General features: G+C 49.6%; 1 protein-coding gene and 2 long non-coding RNA genes across 5 annotated transcripts; 2 read left to right on the top strand and 1 right to left on the bottom strand.

Moving 5' to 3' along the window:
• The first annotated feature begins 3,614 nt into the window (after nt 1-3,614).
• LOC143683872 (uncharacterized) lies at nt 3,615-9,462 on the top strand. Its single transcript, XR_013175685.1, has 3 exons — nt 3,615-3,711; nt 5,331-5,409; nt 8,512-9,462. It is a non-coding gene; the product is annotated as an uncharacterized LOC143683872 (long non-coding RNA).
• Nucleotides 4,093-12,256, bottom strand: LOC143683871 (uncharacterized). Of its 2 annotated transcripts, XR_013175684.1 has the most exons (4): nt 12,148-12,256; nt 10,850-10,992; nt 8,679-9,408; nt 4,093-8,082 (listed from the first exon to the last, which is right to left on the bottom strand). It is a non-coding gene; the product is annotated as an uncharacterized LOC143683871 (long non-coding RNA). The 2 variants fall into 2 exon arrangements; XR_013175683.1 differs by lacking the exon at nt 4,093-8,082 and having other exon boundaries at nt 8,093-9,408.
• Nucleotides 12,257-12,396: 140 nt separating this feature from the next.
• On the top strand, nt 12,397-22,067 carry LOC143683870 (tubulin alpha-3 chain). 2 transcript variants are annotated; one of them, XM_077160305.1, is made up of 5 exons: nt 12,397-12,521; nt 16,229-16,451; nt 17,492-17,640; nt 17,953-18,633; nt 21,662-22,067. In XM_077160305.1, the coding sequence occupies exons 1-5, from the start codon at nt 12,519-12,521 to the stop codon at nt 21,956-21,958; spliced, it is 1,353 nt and encodes a 450-aa protein (XP_077016420.1). In that variant the 5' UTR covers nt 12,397-12,518; the 3' UTR covers nt 21,959-22,067. The 2 variants fall into 2 exon arrangements, with proteins under 2 accessions (XP_077016420.1, XP_077016419.1); XM_077160304.1 differs by lacking the exon at nt 12,397-12,521 and adding an exon at nt 15,215-15,328.
• Nucleotides 22,068-22,608: the final 541 nt, after the last annotated feature.

Below are 22,608 nucleotides of genomic sequence, written 5' to 3'. Positions count from 1 at the left end.
AGGGAGAGCATGCGTGTCCTCTTCCCAGACTGATAGCAGTCTGAATTTGTTATCGAGCCAGGGGAGACTGCCTATGGTGTGGGGTGGAGAGGCAGCAGGGGGCCTGTGTGGCTGCAGGTCATGTCAGAGAGTTGAGTGTTTTATGACAAGTGGGATTCCTTGATTTCGCTTCTCTCTGGGGCCCCAGGACCTTTGCACGGGTTGTCTCCTTTACATCTCTGCCTGCCTCTCCCCAAATGCTCCAATTAGCTGTATGAATTGCCTGGCACTCTAGGTTAGGAATACAGATTTCTGTACCCTGCACCTGCTGAGCCCAACCCTTGGGGGATATCAGTCTTGTAAAGGGTGCCCCCCCAGAAGATTTGTCTGATTTGGAAAGTTTGGATCTGTCTCCAGCTGCTTAGAGTGCGGGGCGGGGGTGCCAATTTCAGCCTGTGAGAACTGGCCTTTCCAGAGGGCTAGTTTGAGAAGATTGTTGTGGGGAAGTCAATCAAATTAAAAGAAAGGCTAATTTCAGACTTTCAGCGGATTAACCATAGGTGTCCCTCTGGACCTGCACAGTTGGAGGGCAAGAAGCACAGAGGACACGGACACTTTTGCTTTCCCAACTGGGAACCGTGGGTGGGCCCGACTCCCTTGTGCAATAAAGGGGTGAAGGAGTTTGGGTCTCAGTTTCCTGTCTTGGTCCCCGGGGGCGGGGGGCTGCAGGTGCCAAGCTTTGGTAAGTTACAAAGGCGGAGCCGTTCAGCCGAGAAGGGGCTTCCCCAAAGAGTGAGGAACCAGTACCCTTCGCTAGCAGGGCTAGAAGTGTCTGAGGACAGGGGGAAGCACCCCTTATCTGGGATCCTGGGAGGGAGGGGTAGGAGCAAACCCCAGTGCTGGGCGCCAAAGGCTGATCTCTCGCGCCTGCGCATGGAGCTCTCCGCGGTGCTGAAAATGTTCCCAGGGTCCGGGCCAGCTGGGCTCACTGGTTGTTTCTTTCCTTCTCTCCTCTGTGCTTGATTGGCCCGTGGACAGGGGTCAAGGCTCAGTCCCTCTACGGAGCTCCAGGCTGGTGGGAGAAGATCGGACGGGCCAGAGCCTTGGAAGGGTGGGAGCCCAAGTAGAGGTGGACGTCCGAGGAGGTTTAGCTTAACCCTGACAGGCAGGCAAAGCTTCCTGATGCTACGAACCCAGGTTAAAAGGAGGCGCTCTTAGCCAGGTCAAGTGGGAGTCAGCAGTTCCAATGTGGGGAAGAGGCTGTGCAAAGTCCCAGGGGCAGGGGAGAGTAGAAGCAGGGGTTTCTACTCCTTTAACATGTGAAATATTTCAGGTGGTTTTTATGTTTGTTTTGTTTTGTTTTACATATACACAAACACATGCCCCTTTCTCTAGTGTCACTGCCCCTCCCCACCAGAGCTAAGTCTTGCTCAGTCTATAGCATGAGCCTTTCAACTGGTCCCCCTGCTCTCGTCTCTGCCTCTGCCACCCCCCGAGTCCACCCTTTAAAGAGCCTCTAAAGCTCTTGCTGAAATAACAACTCAGCCTTGTCACTTCTTTACTTAAAACCCTCCTGTGGCTCCTTGAATCTATAGGGTGGTGCCTGAGTCCCTTGGCTTAGCATTCAAGGCCTCTTAGCATCTCCCCAGTGCCCATCACAACTCCCTAATTCCACCCTCACCCCCACCCCCAGCTTCTCCCTCTTCCGCACCCCAGCTCCATGTGTGCATTTCCACAAGTGCTGCATGCTCCCAGAGCTTTCAACCTCACACTTTCCCAGGCATGATGAGTTCCTCAGTGTTCAGGATTATCTCCTGTCTCCTTACTTCCCTGACACCCTAAGGCAGGTGTTTTGGTTTGCTGAAGCTACCAGAATGCAATATAATAGAAATGGGTTGGCTTTTATAAAGAGAATTGATTAAATTGCAAGTTAACAGTTCTAAGGCTATAACAACGTCCAAATGAAGGCATTGAGGGAAAGATACCTTCACTCAAGAAAGGCCGATGGGTCTGGAACAACTCTGTCAACTGGGAAGGCACATGGCTGGCAACTGCTAGGGTCTTTGGCTTCTTGTTTCAAACAGCTTCCCCGAGGGCATTTTCTTTCTTCATTTCCAAACATCTCTGCCTGTGTGGGTTCTGCAGCTTTTTCCAAAATGGTTCCCTCATAAAGGACTACAGTAAATGACCCCACTTTGAATGGGTGAAGACTTATTTCCATGAAAACCACTTCATCAAAAGGTCCCACCCAAAATTTTATGGGCCACATCTCCACAGATACAACTTATTCAAAAGGACCTCACACAACAACATTGAATGAGGATTAAGAACATGGCTTTTCTGGGGTACACAACAGCTTCAAACCAGCACAGCAGGGTTCACCCCACTCTTTTTGCACATCTCCCCATCTGTAGCCTATAATAGCTCAAACTCCATTCATTTGTATTTATATCTCCTCTCTTGGTGTGAGCTCCTTGAGAACAGGGCAGAGCCCATGTTGGGTTTTTCCCCTAGACCCACATGCCCAGTAGAGACCCTGGCACACAGGAGGCATTGGCATTGCTTTTTGAATCAATAAACAGTGTGAATGAAAAGGTCTCTCTTGGTGTCTCTAAAGGAACAATACTTGGCCAAGCTCTGGCAGAAAACACAGGACTCACGGAGCTCAACATAAGCTGGAATCACCTCCGAGGTTTAGGAGCTCTAGCCTTTGCCTGGGGTCTGGAGGTAGGAGTTCCCCCTCCCAATCCCCCTTGGGCTGACTTTGCAGCTCTTCAGAAATGATTCTTCAATCTTTTTTATTATTATTAGAGAAGCTGTGGGAATACAGAATGATCATTCATAAAATACACTGCATTGGTGTGCTGAATGCATTTAATGCATTCAACAATGGGCCCATGTGCCATGCCCATTCCTGTCAGTTACTGAGAACTCCCACAGGTGAATGTCCCACACCTTTTCCAGACATCACAGGTATTCAGATGGAAGGGGACATCCTTGCAGTCATCCCAGCTATTGATGCTGACCTGAAACAACACCTTTGCACTCTTGGGTGGCAGCAGCCATTCTGACACCCGCTCCCTCAGATGTTGCGGGTTCCAGGAACAGGTGGCACGAGCCTCTGGCCAGGCGGCATGAGCGGCCTGCAGTGCTGGCTGCCTTGGGGGGGTCCTCTTCAGACACCAGCAGCTGCTGCCTCACCCTCCTCCAGGGCCTGATCTGGGGGTTACGGCACACACAAACTCCCGCCCCTCATCCCATCACAGTCCTCCGGCATGTTTCATCCACCTGCCCTATGCCGTGGGGTCCCTGTCCTTGAAAGGCTCCTGACTGGACTTGGCAACTGATCATCATGTTTCTGGGTCCTGCTGCGGCATGGCAGACTCCCAGGCTCCAGTGGCCTCTGGGGGACATGTGTACCTGCCGCCCTCTCCTGCTGCCCACAATTAACGGGGCCTGCGTGGCACTTTCCCTAGATGCCACCCTCTGTCCTGGAGCTTCTCCCTGCTCTGTGCACTTTGGGTCTCCTGCATTCCAGGGCTACGGCCTGCACCCCCCCACCCCGCAAGGCTTCCCCTACTGTCAGGGCCCACAGCTTGGCTCTTCTGTGTCCTAAGCCAACATTTTCCTGAAAATCCTGGATATTTCCTACAATGGTTTTGGTGATCCAGGTGCCTCTGCAGTGGGTGAGGCCCTGAGAGCCAACAACGTGTTGGAGGAACTCAACATTGGGTAAGGAGCATGGGGGTGCTGGCCCCAGAGCACGGGGCTCTGGTATCCTGCTCTGTCTCCACCTTAACTTACCTGCCACCACCCACCCGTGATGGGCCTCGAGCCACACCCAAGAGCACTCAGCTCTGTCCTTCTCACTCTAGTTCGCCATTTCTACGTTGGGACCCATGACTTCCACTGAAAGGGCAGGTGGGCGGGAATAACAAATATCTGCAAAGGCCTGATGTGGAATGGGTGCTCCATGAGAGTTTCTCTCCCTTTCAGAAGCAGCAGGACCCTGACCTGTGGGTGCACGGGCATGCTCTGTGCAGCAGCTGGTTCCCAGGGGCCTGCCCTGTGTGACGCACTCTTCTAGGGCCGTTAGCACGGAGGGGAGTAGAAAGGCAGAGGTTAGGGCAGTCGTAGTTGCCTGGCTGAGTCCTCCCTTGGCTTGGGTGCTGGGTTGCTACTCGATCTTGCCCACATTTCCTCTTCCATGGAAGGAGCCGGAAGATGCTGAAATCAAGGCAAGGCAAGCCGAGCCAGGGTAACATGGCTCAGCAGTTACCCAGCAGCTGAGCAGGACAGAGGAAGGGACACAGGGAGGGAGCTGGGTCACTGACTGGCACAGGCCCTGTCTCCGTGATAGTGTATTAGTTCGCAAGCTGCCAGAATGCACTATCCCAAAACTGGAATGGCTTTTAAAAAGGGGAATCCAAGAAGCTACAAGTTTGCAATTCTATGTCTACAAAAATGTCCAAACTAAGGCATCTAGGGAGAGGTACCTTCATTCCAGAAAGTCCGATGGGTCAGGCACACCTCTGTCAGCTGGGAAGGCACATGGCTGGCATCTGTTGGTCCCTTGCTCCTGGGCTCTGTTGCTTTCAGCCTCTGTTCCTGTGGGGGCTCCTCCTTTGGCTTCTCCAGGACTGGCTTTCATCTCTTGGTTTCCCTTGGCTCTCTCCAGGTTCTAACTTGCTTAACATCTCATGGCAACATCTGCTGGGCTCCAAGCATCTCCAAACAGAGGTTTGGAGATGTCTCTGTTCTCCAAGTGTCGGCATCTGTGTCAGCTCTGCTCTGAAGTTTCTGTCAGCTCTCTCTGTCGACTCTCACTTCTGAGCTTTCTCTAAAATGTCTCCCCTTTTAAAGGCTCTGGCAAACTCGTCAAGATCCAGCTGGAATGGGTAGGGTCACATCTCCAACTAATCAAAGGCCATGCCCACAATTGGGCGTGCCCCATCTCCTTGGAGATAATCTAGTCATGAATTCCCTTGCTGCAATATTGAATCAGGGTTAAAACATGGTTTCCTGGGGTATGTAATCCTTCCAAATCAGCACAGATAAGTTTGGGGTACCAGCTGGGGCAGAACCTGTGGGAGCATCTTCCTAGCTCAGCAGGCAGGGGAGGCACTGACCTTCTCTGCCAGGAGGGGTGCTCGGGTCTGTGTGTCCCTTAAGTGTGTTGGCTGCATTCTCTCCCTGTTTCACTGACCTCCTCACGATCCTCAGGTGAGAGAGGCTTGCAATGTGTATGCCACGGAAGCTCCTTGGGACCGAGACAGCAGGCAGGGGCGGGACCCTGGGCAGCGCAGGCTCTGCATGGCTGTTGGGACGCACCCCACTTCTTTCTCTTGCAGTTACAACCGCATCTCAGCAATGGGAGCTTTGAGCCTGGGCCTGGGCCTCCGAGTCAACCAAACACTGAAGATTCTTGTCGTGAGTGCTGGCCTGATGGGGGAGGCTCCAAAACGGACCTGCCCCCATGCCTGTCCACTCAGCGATCTCCCCACCACATCTGCCCGGCCCGGTGGCAGAGATGCAGGAACATTCCAGAACCACATGTGCGGGCCTAGAGGAAAGGGTCTCCTGTGACCTGGCCTGTGCACGTTTTCAGACCCCTCCCGTTGATCCTTCCATCCCAGCTGCTCCCCTACCCACCACTGCCCTTCCTCTTTCGTATTTCATCATGCAGACACCCCTTGCTTCCCCCTCAGCTCTTCCTCTGGCCTTGCTGGCACCCAGAATTCGGCCAGGTAAAATAGGGGCTATAGCTGAGAACTCCCTGAGGACTTTCCTTCCTCCAGGGGAGGGAGCTGAGGAGCAGGCAGAGAGGGCAGTGAGCAGGGCGGGCATGGGGCAGGTCCACAGGGGGGGACCCTGTGCCCACAGCTGAACTCCAGGCCCTCCCACACGCGCCCCTCCCCTCCTGCCCTGAGCATGTATCGCTCACTCCCAGCTCACGGGACTCGCCACACCAGGTGCTCCTCCGCACCTGTGTGTGTGCTCCTTCTTCTCCTGCCGCAAGGCCCAGCTCTGCCCAGCTCATCTGTAAAGCTCAGCTCAGGCGTTGCCTGCACCCCATCCTTCCCACCAGCCTTCCAGAACCTTCCCGGCAAACTTGACATCCACCCTCTCCTTGCACTTCCCACACTGCATTTTTGTGATCTGTCTCCTTTTATTCCTTCCACTGAGAGCAGCAAACTCGACAAGGACAGGGGGTCCAGCGTGGAGCTGGGCACTGGGTGGGTGCTCAGTCCACCCAGAGCCGTGGGCCTGGCGCTAAGCGCCTCTGGTTTTGTGCGGGCGTGTCTCTTAGATGTCCAGGAACCCCATGCGAAATGAAGGCTGCCTGGCGGTTCTCAAGGCTGTCCGGAATAATCCAGTATCAGCCCTGGAACTGCTGGATTTCTCCGTAAGGGCTTTTGATAAACCTCGTCTCTGGGCCTCCCAACAGCCCAGTGAGGTGACATTGCCTCCACTTTACATCAGAAAAAGTGGGGAGCGTGGAAATAAAGCACTCTGCCCAGGGAGGTGGTGCTGCGTCGGGGTGTGAACCCGGCCTCAATCTAAGACATGAGGTGCCTAATCCCGGCTCCTACCTGGTGGCAGCAGCCTGGGCTCACCTTCGTGACCCCTGCCTGATTTCTGCATTGGCTAGAAGAGAATAGCTGGTTGGTTGAGGGTTGTATTAGCTAGGGTTCTCTAGAGAAACAGAATCAGCAGGAGATATCTGTAAATATAAAATTTATAAAAGTGTCTCAAGTAACCGTGGGGATGTAGATTCCAAAGTCTGTAGAGCAGGCCACGAGCTAACAGCTCCAATGAAGAAGGTCCTAACGAACTCTCAGGAGAGGCTTGCTGGCTGAAGCAGAAAGAGCGTCTCTTCTGAATCCTTAAAAGACTTCTGGTGGTTAGATTAAGCGTCACTCATTGCAGAAGACACTCCCCATAGGTGACTACAAATGCAATCAGCTGCGGAGACAGCCAACGTGGTCATCATTTAAGTCCGTGAAATGTCCTGATAGAAACAGACAGGCCAGCACTTGCCTGAGCAGACAACCAGGCACCATCACCTGGCCAAGATGACACATGAACCTGACCATGACAAGAGGCGTGATGTTCTGTTCACTGACGTTTGTTTAGATTTGCAGATTCTGTACTGCCAAGGCTGCTGGCCCCTCCACTTGGCCTGTACTGGCTGCAGGTGATGGATGGCCCTACAAGAGTCCCATGCCTGGCTGTGAAGGAGATTAGGCCTCCTTTTCATTCAATTTTGCTTTGTTTTGTATACAAAATGTCAGTCTTTTCTATATTAGGCAGTCAAACGTTAAAGATGGAAAGAGAGAATCCCACAATGCAAATTACTAAAAGAAAGCCTAGCTACAACTTCCTAGCCCTGATTTATTTCAACACAGGGTTGAGTCAAAAGCCTTCCCAGAGATGTGACTTCAGGGTTTGGGACAACCCTCACTGCTTCCCGCTAACAACTGCCTGGTCTCTATGGGTGCAAAGCCAGGGGATAGCATGCCTTCTACTCTAGGAATTCATCAGTTCTGAACCCTATCGTCCTAAATGAGATGAAGTTTATGTGATGTCGTTCTCTCAAAAAATGCCCATTTGTTCGTTATAACGTATGAGTCTTATAGTAGAGTGGAAATAGCTCGGGCTTTAGAATCAGATCCAAGTTCTGGATGCATCTAATGTGGGATCTTGGACAAGATTCTGAATTAAAGACCAACACGAGTCTAGAGCCAGTGTCCTGTCTTCTGATTCCTTAACTGTTATTATTAGTCAAATTTGACAAACCCAGATTTTATCTTCAGTTTTGAGGGAGATGTGTATAAGCTATAAAGTTGAAGTAAAACTTTTCCCAGGGCTCAGCCTCAACTTGGTCTCTATGTAAAATGGGGTTTATGCCCAGGCCTGCCTGGCATAATGACCCGAGAGGGGGTTTCCTTACCTCCTTCCATCAGACACTGAACCTTCCACCTCCGGGGTTTTGGCCACACATCACCTGCCATCTGTGTCTGCACCAGTCCCCTCATCAACCAGGTGCTGGGTGTAGCTGAACCGGCCTTCAGAATGATTCAGATGTAATCAGAAAACATCCTGAGGCCAATGAAAATGAGAACAGAGCATATCAAAACTTATCATGAAGACAGGGTGAGGTGACAGACCCTGTAGGAAAGGGCCTGCATGGAGAAGTTCTCGCTCAATCCTAGTTCTCCCCACCCTCTTTGCTTTTTATTGTTAATTGAGGTTCAATGTCTATATTGAAAGGGGCACCTAGATTAAGTGTAGAGCTGGATGGATTTCCACAAACAGCATACAGCTGCCTAACCAGCCTCCAGCCCAAGAAGGAGTGCATGTACCTTAGAAGCACCTCAAGTCCCTTCCCATCTGTTTTAATGATTTGAGGAGTGAGATTATCATGCACAGGATAGGAGTTATGTGTGGGTGTCAGTTCTTGTGAAACTACAAATAGTCACATTCTCAGAAGGTGAGACTATATCACCTTATAATGTGTTTTTTCCGTAGGATATCCAGGTGAAGAGAGAATTTATGGACCTTGCTAGCTCAGTGAAGACAATCCTTCCAGAGCTTCGCATCAAGACTGGGGCTTCAAGGGTGGAATACAAAAAAGCATTGCCGCCAGCCTCTACCAGCACCTAACTCTAAATGATCTGGGAGTGGGGCTTCCTTACCTTTTCCCATCAGCCACTTAACCTTCCACCTTGGGGGTTCTTGGCCTCACATCACTTGCCACCCCTGTCTGCAACTGAGTCCCTTCACCAGCCAGGTGGTGGGTCCTGCTGAGCTGACCTTCAAAATGACTGTTTCGGTTTGCCAAAGCTGCTGGAATGCAATATATCAGAAAAGGATTGGCTTTTACAATGGGGATTCATTAGCTTACAAATTTACAGTTCTGAGGCCATGAAAATGTCCAACTAAGGCACCAACAGGATGATACCTGGACTCTGAAAACAGACTGCCAGCATCTGGGACACCTGTGTCACATGGAAAAGCACCTGGTCAGTGACTGCTGATCCTTCTCTCCCAGGTTTCATTGCTTTCAGCTTCTGGCTTCAATGGCTTCCTCTCAACTTCTGTGGGTATGTTCTTGTCTCTCAGCTTCTCTGGGACTTCTCGAGCTCTCTGTGCTTTTTATGCCTTTTATTGTTTCACAAAGGACTCCAGTAAAACAGGTCTGCCCCAACAAGAATGAATTTAAAGAGCACAACATTTTCTGGGGTACATAACAGCTCCAAACTCCCACAATGACTCAGACCCATGCCCTCCTCTGTGCCCCAAATGCATGATCTGGTCCTTCATTTTCTCTCACTCCTTTAGGTGACATTTATTGAGCCCTTGTTATGTGCTGTTCGGGGATGCCCCAAAAAAGTCCTTGACTCCAGATGTCTGGGCTTTGATGAGCTAAAAAACACAATTAAAATAAAATACGCAATCAGCATTCCTAAACCCGACCTGTGAGAGTGCAAACTGACGCCTTTTTGAACGCGCTTTACCATTATGCCCCGAGAGGCTTGAAACTGTCTGCGCCCTTTTAATCCAATTGTTTGATTAATTTGCTCTACAGAAATAACAAAAGCTTGATGCCCAAAGGTGTTCACTGCAATGCTATTTATAATGATGAAAAATGGAAATCTCCTCAATGCCCAGTCACAAGGGATTGTGTGATTAAGATTTCAAACTTGGCAATCACCGAGAGCCACGTTTTTGAAGAACATTTAACTAGTGGGAAAATGCACGTGATTGTTAAATGAGAAAACCAAGATAAAAAAATCACAGGGTTTGTCTGGCAGTTCCTCAATCAAAGAGTTAAACAAAGGATCACCCTAGGACCTGGGAATTCCACCCCCAGCTACATACCCAATAAAACTGAAAACACGTGTCCACACAAAAACTTAGACGCAAATGCTCATGGCAGCATTCTTCATAATTGCCAAAAAGCGGGAACAACCCAAATGTCCATCAACTTATGAATGTATAAATTAATGTGGTACACCCATACCACGGAATATTATTCAGCAATAGAAAGAAATGAGGTTTGGGATGATGCAAATGTTCTAAAATCCATTGTAGTGATGGTTGCACAACTCTGTGAATATAATGAGACCCACTGAATTGTATGTTTTAAGTGGGTAAAGTGTATAGTATGTGACATATCTCCAAGACACTGTTAGCAAAAAAATCACATGGGGGCAGGCCACAGTGGCTCAGCAGGCAGAGTTCTCACCTGCCACGCCGGAGACCTGGGTTCGTTTCCCGGTGCCTGTCCATGCGGGGGGGGGCGGAGGGGAAAGCCAGTGCTCCCATTTCATATGTGGTCAATACCTACTTTGGAACAGAAATAAAAAAAAAATCATATGGATTGATCCCAGTTGAACCCAATTGTTTGTGTGTGTGTGTGTGTGTGTATATATATATATATACATATATATATATATATATACACATATATATATATATGTGTATATATATACATACTTTTTTCTTTTTGTATGGGCAGGCACAGGGAATCAAACCCGGGTCTCCGGCAAGGCAGGTGAGAACTCTGCCACTGAGCCACCATTGTCTGCCTGCCCCCGCAAGTGTATATTTAAAGTAGATAAATATATACACACACACACGAAGCGAAAAGAGAAAATGGGCACTGAAATATTAATAATGCTTTATCTCTGGATTGTGGGCTTATGAATGATTTTTGTTTTCTTTGTACTTCTCTGGCATTTTCCAAACTTTCTACTCAGCGTACATATTAATTTTATGACCAGAAAAATAAATATATTTTTACGATACAACATGAGAGGTGTATGGTGTGGTTGAGGCCCAGAGGAAGCAGGGATTCACTCACCTGGGAAGAAGAGGGGAGAGCAGGGGCCCCACCTGGTTTCCCTGGCTGTTAGCTGGTTTGCCCTTCCATTCTCCTCCCCCCTGCTGCCAAAGCGATCTTTGTAAGGCCAGACTTGGTGGCACTGGCCAGAGGCTGCCCAAGGCCTAGGGGAAAATCCCAACAGCTTGACCAGGTATGTCTACCACACTGGACACTGGGGAAGTTTCCAGCTCTCTAAGGAGGACAAGCTAAAAGTGCCTCATCTACCATCTAGGCAGATGCCAGAGCAGGATGCTGCCTTCGGGTGATGAGCTGGCCCATGCTTGGTGTACAGAGCAGTGTTACCAGCTCAAGTAAGTTTTTCGGACACTCACACAGTATGGTAGAAACTCTTTTATTTCTTTCTCGTGAGAAAGGGTGCTCACAGGAACAAGCTGCAAGTGAGTGCAGAATATGGAAGCCCATAGGCTCCTTTTATATTAGTCCCTAACCCAAAGGAGTCCCCCTCCCCCGCACCCCCACCGTTCACCATTGGGTGGCTCCTTAGGACTTTCAAGCTAGTCTCAGAAAGTAGCAAAGTAACAGCTGAGCTTTCTACACTATATTATCATAATTACTCATTTAGTTTTCAACCAATCACAGATTAAGGTAGGTTGAATACTTAATTTGCATATCCAACTGCCCTTATTTGGAGGGGATCAAGTGAATAAGCTTGATGCCCTAAGCACCTATTTCGTTCTAGTAAACTCAATCCATCATATACTGACGTAATTGGGGTGAATGTGGGCCAGGTTAGGAGGTGGAGAGTTAAACAAAGGGGTTTCCATACTTCTTTGACTGGGACGGATCCACCCCTTACATTGGGTGCCTCCTTTGTCCTTTTCCCCAGAAGTGAATACACACTGGATCCTAAGAAAAGTTAAGGTTTTCTTTTTTACTGAAAAGAAGAATCAAGTGATTTTTGCAGAGTCCTCCAAAATGGGTGCTGTGTCCCAACCCACCTACTTCACGGCCTCCCCTTGGCCACGGTCTGGGCCTTCCCGAGTGGGGACTGGGGGTGTACCCGGCCCTCCCTGGTCCCTGGAAACCCCACTCCTCACACCACATAAGTTATCAAATCCTGCACTCTTACTGAGTTCTGGTTGGGAAAGGCCCCGGGAAAGGGGCAGAAGAGAGAGCTGGAGGCAGGATTTGGGGGGCAGAGGCGGGGGTGGGAGGGTGAGGCCTCTGAGGCGGCCATGTTTGCAGAGACCTGAATAAGCGGCGCAGAGTCCAGCAGGCCTGTGACGCCCAGGGAGGGGGACGACAGCTCAATGTACCCTCAAGCCCTCCGCAGGCCGGAAGCTCCCGGGAACAGAAAAGCTCTGCAACAGCCCGCGCGGCGCCGGAGCCCCGGGAGCTGCCCGCCTGGAACCGCGCCGCCATGGACGGCCCGGCGGTCTTCCCGCCAAACCCACTTGCAATCAGAAAGCGTTTCCGCCTCGCGCGTGCGCCGGGACATGGCCAATCGAGGGCAGGCGAACCGTCCTCGGCCCCGCCCGTCGGGGCCGCGGACCAATGGGCGCACGGTTGGCAGAGGGCCAAAAGGCGGCGCGCGCGCAGTGTGCGTTAGGAGTTGGGCGCGCGGCTGCAACCGTTGAGGGAGAAGAGCGGCGGCGGCGGGTGAGCAGCGGCGGCGGAGCAGCTTACTATGGTGAGGCCCCCCGGAGGCGGCATGTGTGGCGGAGGCTGGGCCCAAGGGGCGGTGGAGGGCCGGGGTGACCTGGGCGGGCCCGTTGGGAGCGGGGCTGGAGGAGGCCGCGGGGCGGGGTTGCGGGCGTCCGGAAGCTGGGTGGACGCACGTGGATGGGCGCGGGGTCCGCGAGCTCGAGGGCGGTAGTGACTCCGGAGAAGTCCGGGGAATCTGTGCCCTGAAGAGCTGGGGCGGGAACCGAGCTGTTGGGGAAGGATTTGTAACCGGGGTGACACACGTGGGCCCCCAGGTGTGGGTGGTCATGGGGTGGGGGCAGGGCGGGCCTCGGGCACCCCCCCCATACACCCCCACCATGAGAAATGACTGGAGACCCCACTGTCCGTGTGGGTTCCCGGCTCCATGTTAGTCGAATTGGAAACTTTTTAAAAAATTTTCAAAGCACTCTTCACTAATGCAACTTGCTTTTTTATTGGGTGGGACACGGAGAAGCAGATAAGGTTTTAAAACTTAAAAGAAGAAAAAAATAGGCTTTATTACTTTAAATTTGGTCGTCTTAATTTTCTTTGGCTTATCCTTAAATTGTGTAAAACTTTCTCCTGAAGACATGAAGATACATATATTTGAGACTGACCCATAAGGAATTTTTTTTTCAGGACCACCATAAATGGATATCTCAGGTTAATTATAAGGCATATTTAAATAAAGTATCCATGTAGTCATTGTAAAATGTGTTTCCGTAGTAGGTTTCATAAATCAATTCAAAATTGAGGCTACAAGGGAAAGAAATTTACATATTCAGAAAGCAAAGTTCTTAAATTCTAAGTATTCAACACTAACTTAGATATCATTCAGTCAGCTGTCAAAACTGCGAATGTTCTCAAAATATCAAGCAGAAAGTTCTTACAAATATCTGCATTGCTGTAAGTCATACTGGAAATTAAAGCTGTGGGGTTAAAAAACAGTGATCACGACTGTGCTTAAAGATGACACATATCTGAAAATGGGACATCCAAAATTAGGATATATCCAACAGTTTGTCGGTCATTCTTTGGCGTACCGTGAAAAAGAAAAAAAAAGGTTCCTAATTCAGCTCGTCACTCAAACATGTGCTGGGTCTTTTCCTGGAGACGACAGAACTGCAGCTTTTGTCACAAAACTCAAGGGTAGAGATTTAATAAACTTAGTAATTTTTATTGCCCCATCAAAGACAGTCTGAAATGAAACTAACTAAAACAAGACTGAGTAAATAGGATTGAAGAATCCAGAGGTCATGTGCAATTTGGGGCCATGGACTTGATGTGTGCTGAGACGCCAGCAGTTTTGCCCACCTTTGCTTTTGCACAGCCAGTGCAAATGCCAACAGTGCAAAGGGCTCTAGATGTTGTAATGGTAGTGTGAAATTGGTTTTCTCCCCATGTGCCCCTATAAAGGTCTTCTGCGCCTCAGGGGATTAAAAATGCTGCTGAATTCTTTGAGGACTGTTGCTGGAAAGGGAGTAGGTAGAAAGAATGGTGGAACCAACAGCACTCCTGTTAATCCTAAAAACACCTAGGGCTCTAACTGAGACTCTGTAAAAGTTTCATGCACTAAGTTTACTTTCCTAAAACCTAAAACCTCCATTGGATTCCTAGGCCAGATAAGTCCTGAAACCCAGAGGGCCAGCCTCTCCAAGAGCATCAACCAGTTCCATCCCCCTATCCCATATTATCGACAGTCCTTTCCAACCCGAAAAGGTTAGAATGGGCATAGCCTAAATACCCTTAAGGATTTGGGAAAAGATCAAAGGAGAAGGAGGAATTGTAACAGAGAGGATAGGATTTAACAAATGACCATGACTGCTGAATCATTATGTTGATATTTCTTTTGGCCTCCAGTGTTTTGGAGCCACTAGAAGCGAAAACTAGAAACTGTGGTGGAATGTTAGCCCATGCCAAACTGTGACATCTGTTCAGTAGCTGATTCTTGAAGTGTACTTTGAAAATTATTGCTTTTTATTTCTTTTCCTTTTTTACTTTTTGTATATGTTATATTTCACAATAAAAATGTTAAAAACAAACAAAAAAGAATGAGTGGTGGAAAGGAAGAGGCACAGCTTTACTGTCAGGGAAAGGAAGAAGAGCATGGAGGTCTGTTTGCACATTGGGTGGCACCAAGTTGTAGCTTTTGGGTAAGTGGGGTAAAAGGTAAAATCTGCCAGGAATAGAAAGAGAGGAATTGGTCCGAACCTTGAAAAGAATAGAGGAAGTTGCAAATAATTTTCTTTTGAGAAAAGAGGTAAAAGGTTAGAATCCAAGGGAGTTTGGCAAGGATGAATTTATAGTGGCTTTCTGTTGCAAGATAGTGATAGTCCTGATTGATGACTTGGATTGTTTCATTGATCATCGGGGGTGGGGTGGGGTGGGGGGGTAGAAGTGGCTTTACAGACCACTCAGTTTCCCACCTCTGTTTTGCAAATGAAGAAATTGGGCTCGAATCCCCCAGGTTACAGAGCTAGTTAATGGTTGTACAGGTGAGTAGAATGCCAAATCAGGCATCCTGTGAAATAGTGTATTTAATTAAAGCAAAACAAGTAATATGGATTTGAAAATAGTGTGGTTGAATGAGTTCCAAAGGATTTTTCAAGGAGCTTTGACGAATTCCCCCTCCTCAGGATTGGAGAAGTTTGGGCTGGAATAGAATGGGTCCCTTTTGGAAGATGTGAGGGGACCATGGCACTTACTAATCTCGCATGCCCTTGCCAACAGGTGCTGCTTATATCAGAGGAGCCAGGTCACCACATTCTTGGGATCATACAAAAGAATGTTAGAGTGGGTACAGGATCTCAAATTTTATTTGCTCTTTCCTATGTATTTCTGAGGAAGACTTGTCTAAAGTCAAACAAATGAGTAGTTAGACATGTGGCACGGAAGAGATGGTACATTCAAAATAGGTACTTTAAGACTCTGAAAACATGATTTATAAAGCTTTGGGCAGGTATCTGCAAAGGACAGGACAGTATCCCAGTCCTTGTGATGTCTGGGAGCCCTCCATGTGTGCAGGCTGACGGGTCAGGGGAAGGAACAGTCAAGGCTGGGTTTGTGGGTAGTTGGAGGAAGAGGCTGTGGTCTTGTTAAAGGGACTCGGCCAGCTCCCAGCACGAAGGGAGGCAGGGCCAAGCACGCGGAGCATGTTCTCCTGCTGGGGCTGCCATTGGCCAGCCCTGTCAGAACCCAGAGGACAGGGAAGCCTTTGGGGTGGTGGACCTAGGTTGGCCCGCCAGGTGTAGGAAAATGGGAAGTGGACCTAGAGGGCAGGCAAAGGACCCACACAGCGATCAGCTGGACATGAACCCGGGGAACTATGCTTAGTCCACTTTTTCTTTCCCCATCCTATTCCCTGATTTTTTCATCAGGACACAACAAAAATGTTTGTGTCTTTCAAGAATTGATGTGACAGCAGGCATAATGTGGACATAATTGTTCACATTCCTTGCCTTCCAAGTTTTAAAATAATCCAATTCTTGTGTGGTGGCAAACATCTAGATTCTGGGAATAATTCTGGCACTTAGCTAGTTTGGACTAGATCAGGTCTCTTCACGGGATAGTCACATGAACTCACTGGAAATAAGTGTGAGAAAAGTCTAGACATGCTGAAGCATTACAGAATGTTAACTTAAAGTCTGGAAGTGCCTGGTGATGAACAGCCTTCCCTCTCTGTTGTGCCCCTAGCGCGAGTGCATCTCCATCCACGTCGGGCAGGCAGGCGTCCAGATTGGCAATGCCTGCTGGGAGCTGTACTGCCTTGAACATGGGATCCAGCCCGACGGCCAGATGCCAAGCGACAAGACCATCGGTGGAGGGGACGACTCCTTCAACACGTTCTTCAGTGAGACCGGAGCAGGCAAGCACGTACCAAGGGCAGTCTTCGTGGACCTGGAGCCCACTGTGGTGGGTAGGTGTTCGGGCCCTGGCAGTGCCTTCCTGGGATGGGGGAAGACCCCTAACAGGGCCTCACGCATGCCCCCCTGAACCGCTCTGCAGACAGGGCAGGACTTAGAAGCCTAGTGATTTTAGGTGAGAAACGCAAACGTTAGTGGTTGAGGAGCCTGTGGGAAGCAGTCTCCTAATTTAGGAAACCTGACCCACTGAGGGCGGGCTGCTCTGGCAGCAGTAGGGTGGGCTGGCAAAGGATCCACTTGGGCTCTGTTCATGGCGCCCATCGGAGGCAGTGGTGGCTACCCCTATCCTTCATGCTGTGCACAGTCTCGAGCAACTGTTCTGACCTGCGTCACGAAAACAAGGTAGGTGTAGCGCGTCCCTTTGATTCTTCCAGATTAGGTGCCAAATTAAGGCATCCAGGGAAAGATAGCTTGGTTCAAGACTGATCAAATTCAAGGTTTCTTTCTCAGCTGGAAAGGCACATGGCAATGTTTGCTAACTTACTCCCCAAGATTCTTTAATGGCTTCCTTGGGACTCTGTTCTGGTGGCTCTAAAGCTTTTTCCAAAATGGTTCCCTTTTAAGGGCTCCCTGTTTCCAACAGAGCTGCTGAGAGCACTTTTCAGTGGCTGCCCAGGAGGGACAGGATATCACTTTATGGCCCGTAAGTCCCAGGCCACACACAGTGCTGAGGGGACTGCCCGGCAGAGTCATGGGTGATTGTCTGGTGCTTAGGGTTTCTTTTTTCAGGCCCTTTGATGTAGCTCTGAGTATGAAAGAAAGTGTAGAATGACCTGTGTGTGCACGTGCGGGCTTGCTCTCCCTTCCTTGGGGACTGGTTCTGCTGGCATTTTCCTGCAAGTTGACTTTTCCTTCCCAAAGCCTTAAACGGCATCGTGGTTCATGTATTTGACTCCCATGTTTTCTATGAGGTCTTTACATTCTGATCCTACAAGGACCGGATCGGCTTTGTAGAGCTGAGTGGCACCCCAGTGTGTGGGTCCTGGTGCGTGTGGCAAGCCTGCAGGGCTCACGGGCTACTCTGTGTCTGCAGACGAAGTGCGCACGGGGACCTATAGGCAGCTCTTCCACCCGGAGCAACTGATCACCGGGAAGGAAGATGCCGCCAATAACTATGCCAGAGGCCATTACACCATCGGCAAGGAGATCGTCGACCTGGTCCTGGACCGGATCCGCAAACTGGTGAGAAGTGCCGAGAGGGCGTTGTGCAGAAATGGTAGTGGACGGGCGGTGGGCCTTCATTTGCCATCAGGAGGGCATTAGGGCAAAACCTGGGCCAGAATCATGAGTTCAGGTGGGTTGCCGAGGTGTGTGTTGAAACATATCCATGTACCTCTCATATCCCTCCTGTTTGGTGCTGAGTGTGCTGCACGCTCGCCGTGGGAGGCCCGGACCTGCATGTATGTGCCGAGCAGAGCAGGACAGGCCCTGGCTCACTATCAGACAGGGTTGTGGCTCCTGTGGGCAGCGACTCACGCGCTTCTGTCTCTGCAGGCAGATCTGTGTACGGGACTGCAGGGCTTCCTCATCTTCCACAGCTTCGGGGGCGGCACCGGCTCCGGCTTTGCGTCCCTGCTCATGGAGCGGCTCTCGGTGGACTACGGCAAGAAGTCCAAGCTAGAATTTGCCATCTACCCGGCGCCCCAGGTCTCCACAGCTGTGGTGGAGCCCTACAACTCCATCCTGACCACCCACACGACCCTGGAGCATTCCGACTGTGCCTTCATGGTGGACAATGAGGCCATCTATGACATCTGCCGGCGCAACCTCGACATCGAGCGGCCCACCTACACCAACCTCAACCGTCTGATCGGGCAGATCGTGTCCTCCATCACTGCCTCCCTGCGCTTCGACGGGGCCCTCAATGTGGACCTGACGGAGTTCCAGACCAACCTGGTCCCATACCCCCGCATCCACTTTCCCCTGGCCACCTACGCGCCGGTCATTTCCGCCGAGAAGGCCTACCACGAGCAGCTGTCCGTGGCCGAGATCACCAACGCCTGCTTCGAGCCGGCCAATCAGATGGTCAAGTGCGACCCTCGCCACGGGAAGTACATGGCCTGCTGCATGCTGTACCGGGGGGATGTGGTCCCGAAGGACGTCAACGCAGCCATCGCCACCATCAAGACTAAGCGCACCATCCAGTTTGTGGATTGGTGCCCGACCGGGTTCAAGGTAGGAGTGTGGAGGAGCCTTGCTGTGCTTGGGAGGGCGCGGGACACCTGCATAATCATGCCGGCCCCCAAGGCCAAGGCCTTGGGGAGAAGTCTGCCCCATCCTCTCAGGTTCCTGGTCATACATGAGTGAGCCAGAAGTGATCACTTATCCAAGTTTGTATTCTGAGTTTCCTTCCTGAATCATCACAGTGTATATATGTCTGTGGTGAGCATTTAATTGCAGAAAATAGGAAGTATTCTGAAAAGAATTTTTTTTGCAATGTACTTTGAAATTTATTGATTTTTTGCTTGTGTATTATTCTTCTCATTAAAGAAAAGAAGAGGAGGGTATAATAGAGAAGATAGGATTGAAATAAGTAATATGACTGCTGAATCAACACATTGATATTTCTTTTGGTCTCCCCTCTCCAAGTGTATGGGTTGGGTCTATACCCCTGGCCCAAGGATTCTTGACTTCAGACCTTAGTTTCCGTTGTTCTGCCTCTGAAGTTATTTTCCTTCATTTTGTCGTTTTTCTCTCCCTTTTAGTCCAGAGTGGCAGTCGTTCCATTTATACAGATCCCGCAGCACTCTTGTTGATTTCCTGTGAAATATGCTGGGATCATGCTCATTACACAAAAAGACTTTCCACAAATCCTTCCTGGATAACTCCATCCCTAATCCTGGCTTTTTCTGAAATGTCTGACTGGTTCCCTGTTTCATTAAATTCTCACGTGGGACACTATTCTCTGGGGTCTCTCTTTCTGGAGGCCCACACTTTTCCAAAACACCAATTTCTGTGTTCTTTGTACCCAAGATTTCAGTTCTCAACTTATCTCTTTTTCTCTCACATTTAACTATAAGCTGCAAGGAGAAGCCAGACTGCATTTTCCACATTTAGTTTGGGAATTTCTTCTGCTAAACATCCAAGTTTATCACTCTCAAGTTCTGCCTTCCATCTACAAAGAATGCCTTTCTTCCGGTTTATAATGATACATTCATCATTTCTGTATAAAGCCACATCAGAGGTATCTTTAGAGTCCACATTTCTACCAACAGTCCGTTCAGAGTATTCTAGGCCTTCTCTATCAAGTGAATCACAGTTCACCCCGAATCTTCCCCTTATCCATTTAAAATCTGTTCCAACCTTTTTTACTATTTGCAAACATAGCAGCACCCCATTTCTCTGGTTCCAACATCTGTTCTAGCTTGCAAGCTGTCAGGATGTGATATACCAAAAGTGGTATGGCTTTCAGACAGAGGAATTTATTAATTTGAAATTTTATAGTTCTAAGGCCATGGAAATGTCCAAATTAAGGCAAGTCTATAAACAATGTCCAAATTAAGGCATCCAGGGAAAGATAGCTTGGTTCAAGACTAATCAAATTCAGGGTTTCTTTCTCAGCTGGAAAGGCACATGGCAACGTAACTTACTCCCCAAGATTCTTTAATGGCTTCCTTGGGACTCTGTTCTGGTGGCTCTAAAGCTTTTTCCAAAATGGTTCCCTTTTAAAGGGCTCCTGTAAGCAACCCCACCTTGAAGGGGTGGAGATATGTCTCCATGGAAACCATCTAATTAAAAGTTGCCACCCACAATTGGGTGAGTCATATCTCTGTGGAAACAATAAAAATGATTCTACCCAGCAATAGTGAATGAAGATTAAAGGTCATGGCTTTCCTGGGGTACATAATAACTTCAAACCAGCACAACCATTCTTGCAGATGCTGACATTCAAGGCTCCTGAGCCCAGGCAGTTTCCTTTAGGTATACAGAAGCTGGCATTGTCTGGGGTATTGACTAAAATTTCTGCAGGCAGCTTGTACCAAAAGGCAGATAGTCTCCACATGCTCACAGTTGCTGAAAGTTATATACACTGACCGTCTCAGGGTGTCAGAGACCAAAAGTCTTGCTTCCTCTGGTGGATGGTAGTGTTCTGGCAAGCTGACAGGCCTCAGAGTGCCTTGGTTTTTTCATTACATGGCGGTGTCCTCTCTTTTCTCTTCTAGGTTCCTGCTGACTTCTGGCCTCTCTCTGAAGGGATTTTTATTCTTTTTTGGGTAAAATTGGTATAGGAAATGTAGATTGAACATAACCATGTGGGAATTTTCAGGATGGTTTTGTGATTTGTGTGGATAGTGGATATATTTGAAATTGGGATGTTCCACAAACTGCTCTCACCAAATCTTACTTTCGTTCCATTGTTAGAAAACATCCTGTATAATTTTAGATCACATAAAAACTATCACAATCGTCTCGTGAAGAAAACGGAACATCTCTATTTCTCCTTGGTTAGCTCCTCATCCTGGCCTGTGTCTGTTTCAGACACAGCATTTTTCTGAACCTTCATGAAAGGATGCATGATGCATCCTTCCTGTGGCTTCCAGCTCTGGGAGCCCTTGATTCCTAAACCCAGTCCATTCTCCTTTTCTTGGCCCTCTGATTCCTTGTGCCAGGCTATTCACACCACTTGGTCAGGTTCAGACCCTTCGTTTGTGCTCTGGTCATGAGAATGATTCCTAACTTGTATCTCCTTGGTTGTCTGTTACTCTTGCATAAGCCCCTGCCTGTGGGGACAAGGGGGTGGGGGTGGGGTTGGGATGAGCTTCCCTTATCCCAGTTGTGTTCTCTGAATCTGTCTCAGCTAAACAGTTCCAGCTACAAAATTCATCATCATCTTGTAGAAGCATGGGGGGAAATAATCTCTAAGAAACACAAAGCAGTCCATTCCAGAGGGCAGACAGTCCCTTCCCTTGAACTCGTATGACATGTCAGTTACTTGGGACCCAGAGTCTTCAGGCAGCTTGGAAGCGAGCCAGGGTGGCTGAATCCGGCTTCTCTTTCCTGGCTATTTCCTTGTCTTTGGAGACCATTGCCCAGCTCTGGCAGCCTGCCTGGCCCAAAGAAGGGAACAGTGAAGGTGTGTGGGCGAACCGAGTTTCTCCCTGGTGGCCACACGGCACTTTCAGCCTGTCTTCTGTGTGAGTAAAAGCAGCTGCCACTTCCAAGAGCCGATTTGACTTCCCTGTCGTCTCCCCTTCTCCCACAGGTGGGCATTAACTACCAGCCCCCCACCGTGGTCCCCGGGGGGGACTTGGCCAAGGTGCAGCGGGCCGTGTGCATGCTGAGCAACACCACGGCCATCGCCGAGGCCTGGGCGCGCCTCGACCACAAGTTCGACCTCATGTACGCCAAGCGTGCCTTCGTGCACTGGTACGTGGGGGAAGGCATGGAGGAGGGGGAGTTCTCGGAGGCCCGGGAGGATCTGGCTGCCCTGGAGAAGGATTATGAGGAGGTAGGCGTGGATTCCGTGGAGGCCGAGGCTGAAGAAGGGGAGGAGTACTAAGTGAGCCGGAGGCATCCTTTTCTTCCATCCCCTTCATCCCACACCTTTCCAGCCACTCCTGTCACGGCTGCTTTCAAAAGCTGTTTACAATTAAAGTTGCTCTATTCTACCTGTCTGTCTTGATGCTGCACTGGGACATACCTGCCTTCTCTCCCACAGGGGCATGGACAAGGTCTCCATACCCATGCCAAGTGGAGGGAAGGCTGCTTGGGTTCCAGGGCTCTGCCCTCCGGGTGGGTGTGGGATACTGCCAACACCACCACCCCATTTGAAGAAGCCACGTCACATGACAAGATCCAGGAGAAATAGCTCAGCATTTCACATCTAAGGTTTCAAAATGGATTTACTAAATTCTAGGAAAACTGTTAGGTTTCTCAATCAGATTAGCCATTTTTGGCCTCCACGATGGGACATGCTTATGAAGGTATCACAAAAGCTTAGAACTGGGCCATTCAAACTGGAGGTCTATGGGTAGGCCTAGGTGTGTGTGTGGGGACTGTGGCAGAATAAAGAACTTGGCTGCCTTTGGCCAGGCTCTTGGGAGACATCCTCTAAATCTTTGAAATTTCCTATGATAGCAGGGTCTTGTCTAGGTACGCCAGAGTGGATTTGGGGGGGGGGGGTTGGAACCAAATCGCATCAATGGGATC

This window comes from Tamandua tetradactyla, chromosome 5 (assembly GCF_023851605.1).
Source record: "Tamandua tetradactyla isolate mTamTet1 chromosome 5, mTamTet1.pri, whole genome shotgun sequence".
NCBI classification, from domain to species: Eukaryota; Metazoa; Chordata; class Mammalia; order Pilosa; family Myrmecophagidae; genus Tamandua; species Tamandua tetradactyla.
Note: the sequence above shows the minus strand (reverse complement) of the source record. Positions and strands in the feature narration are given on the sequence as shown.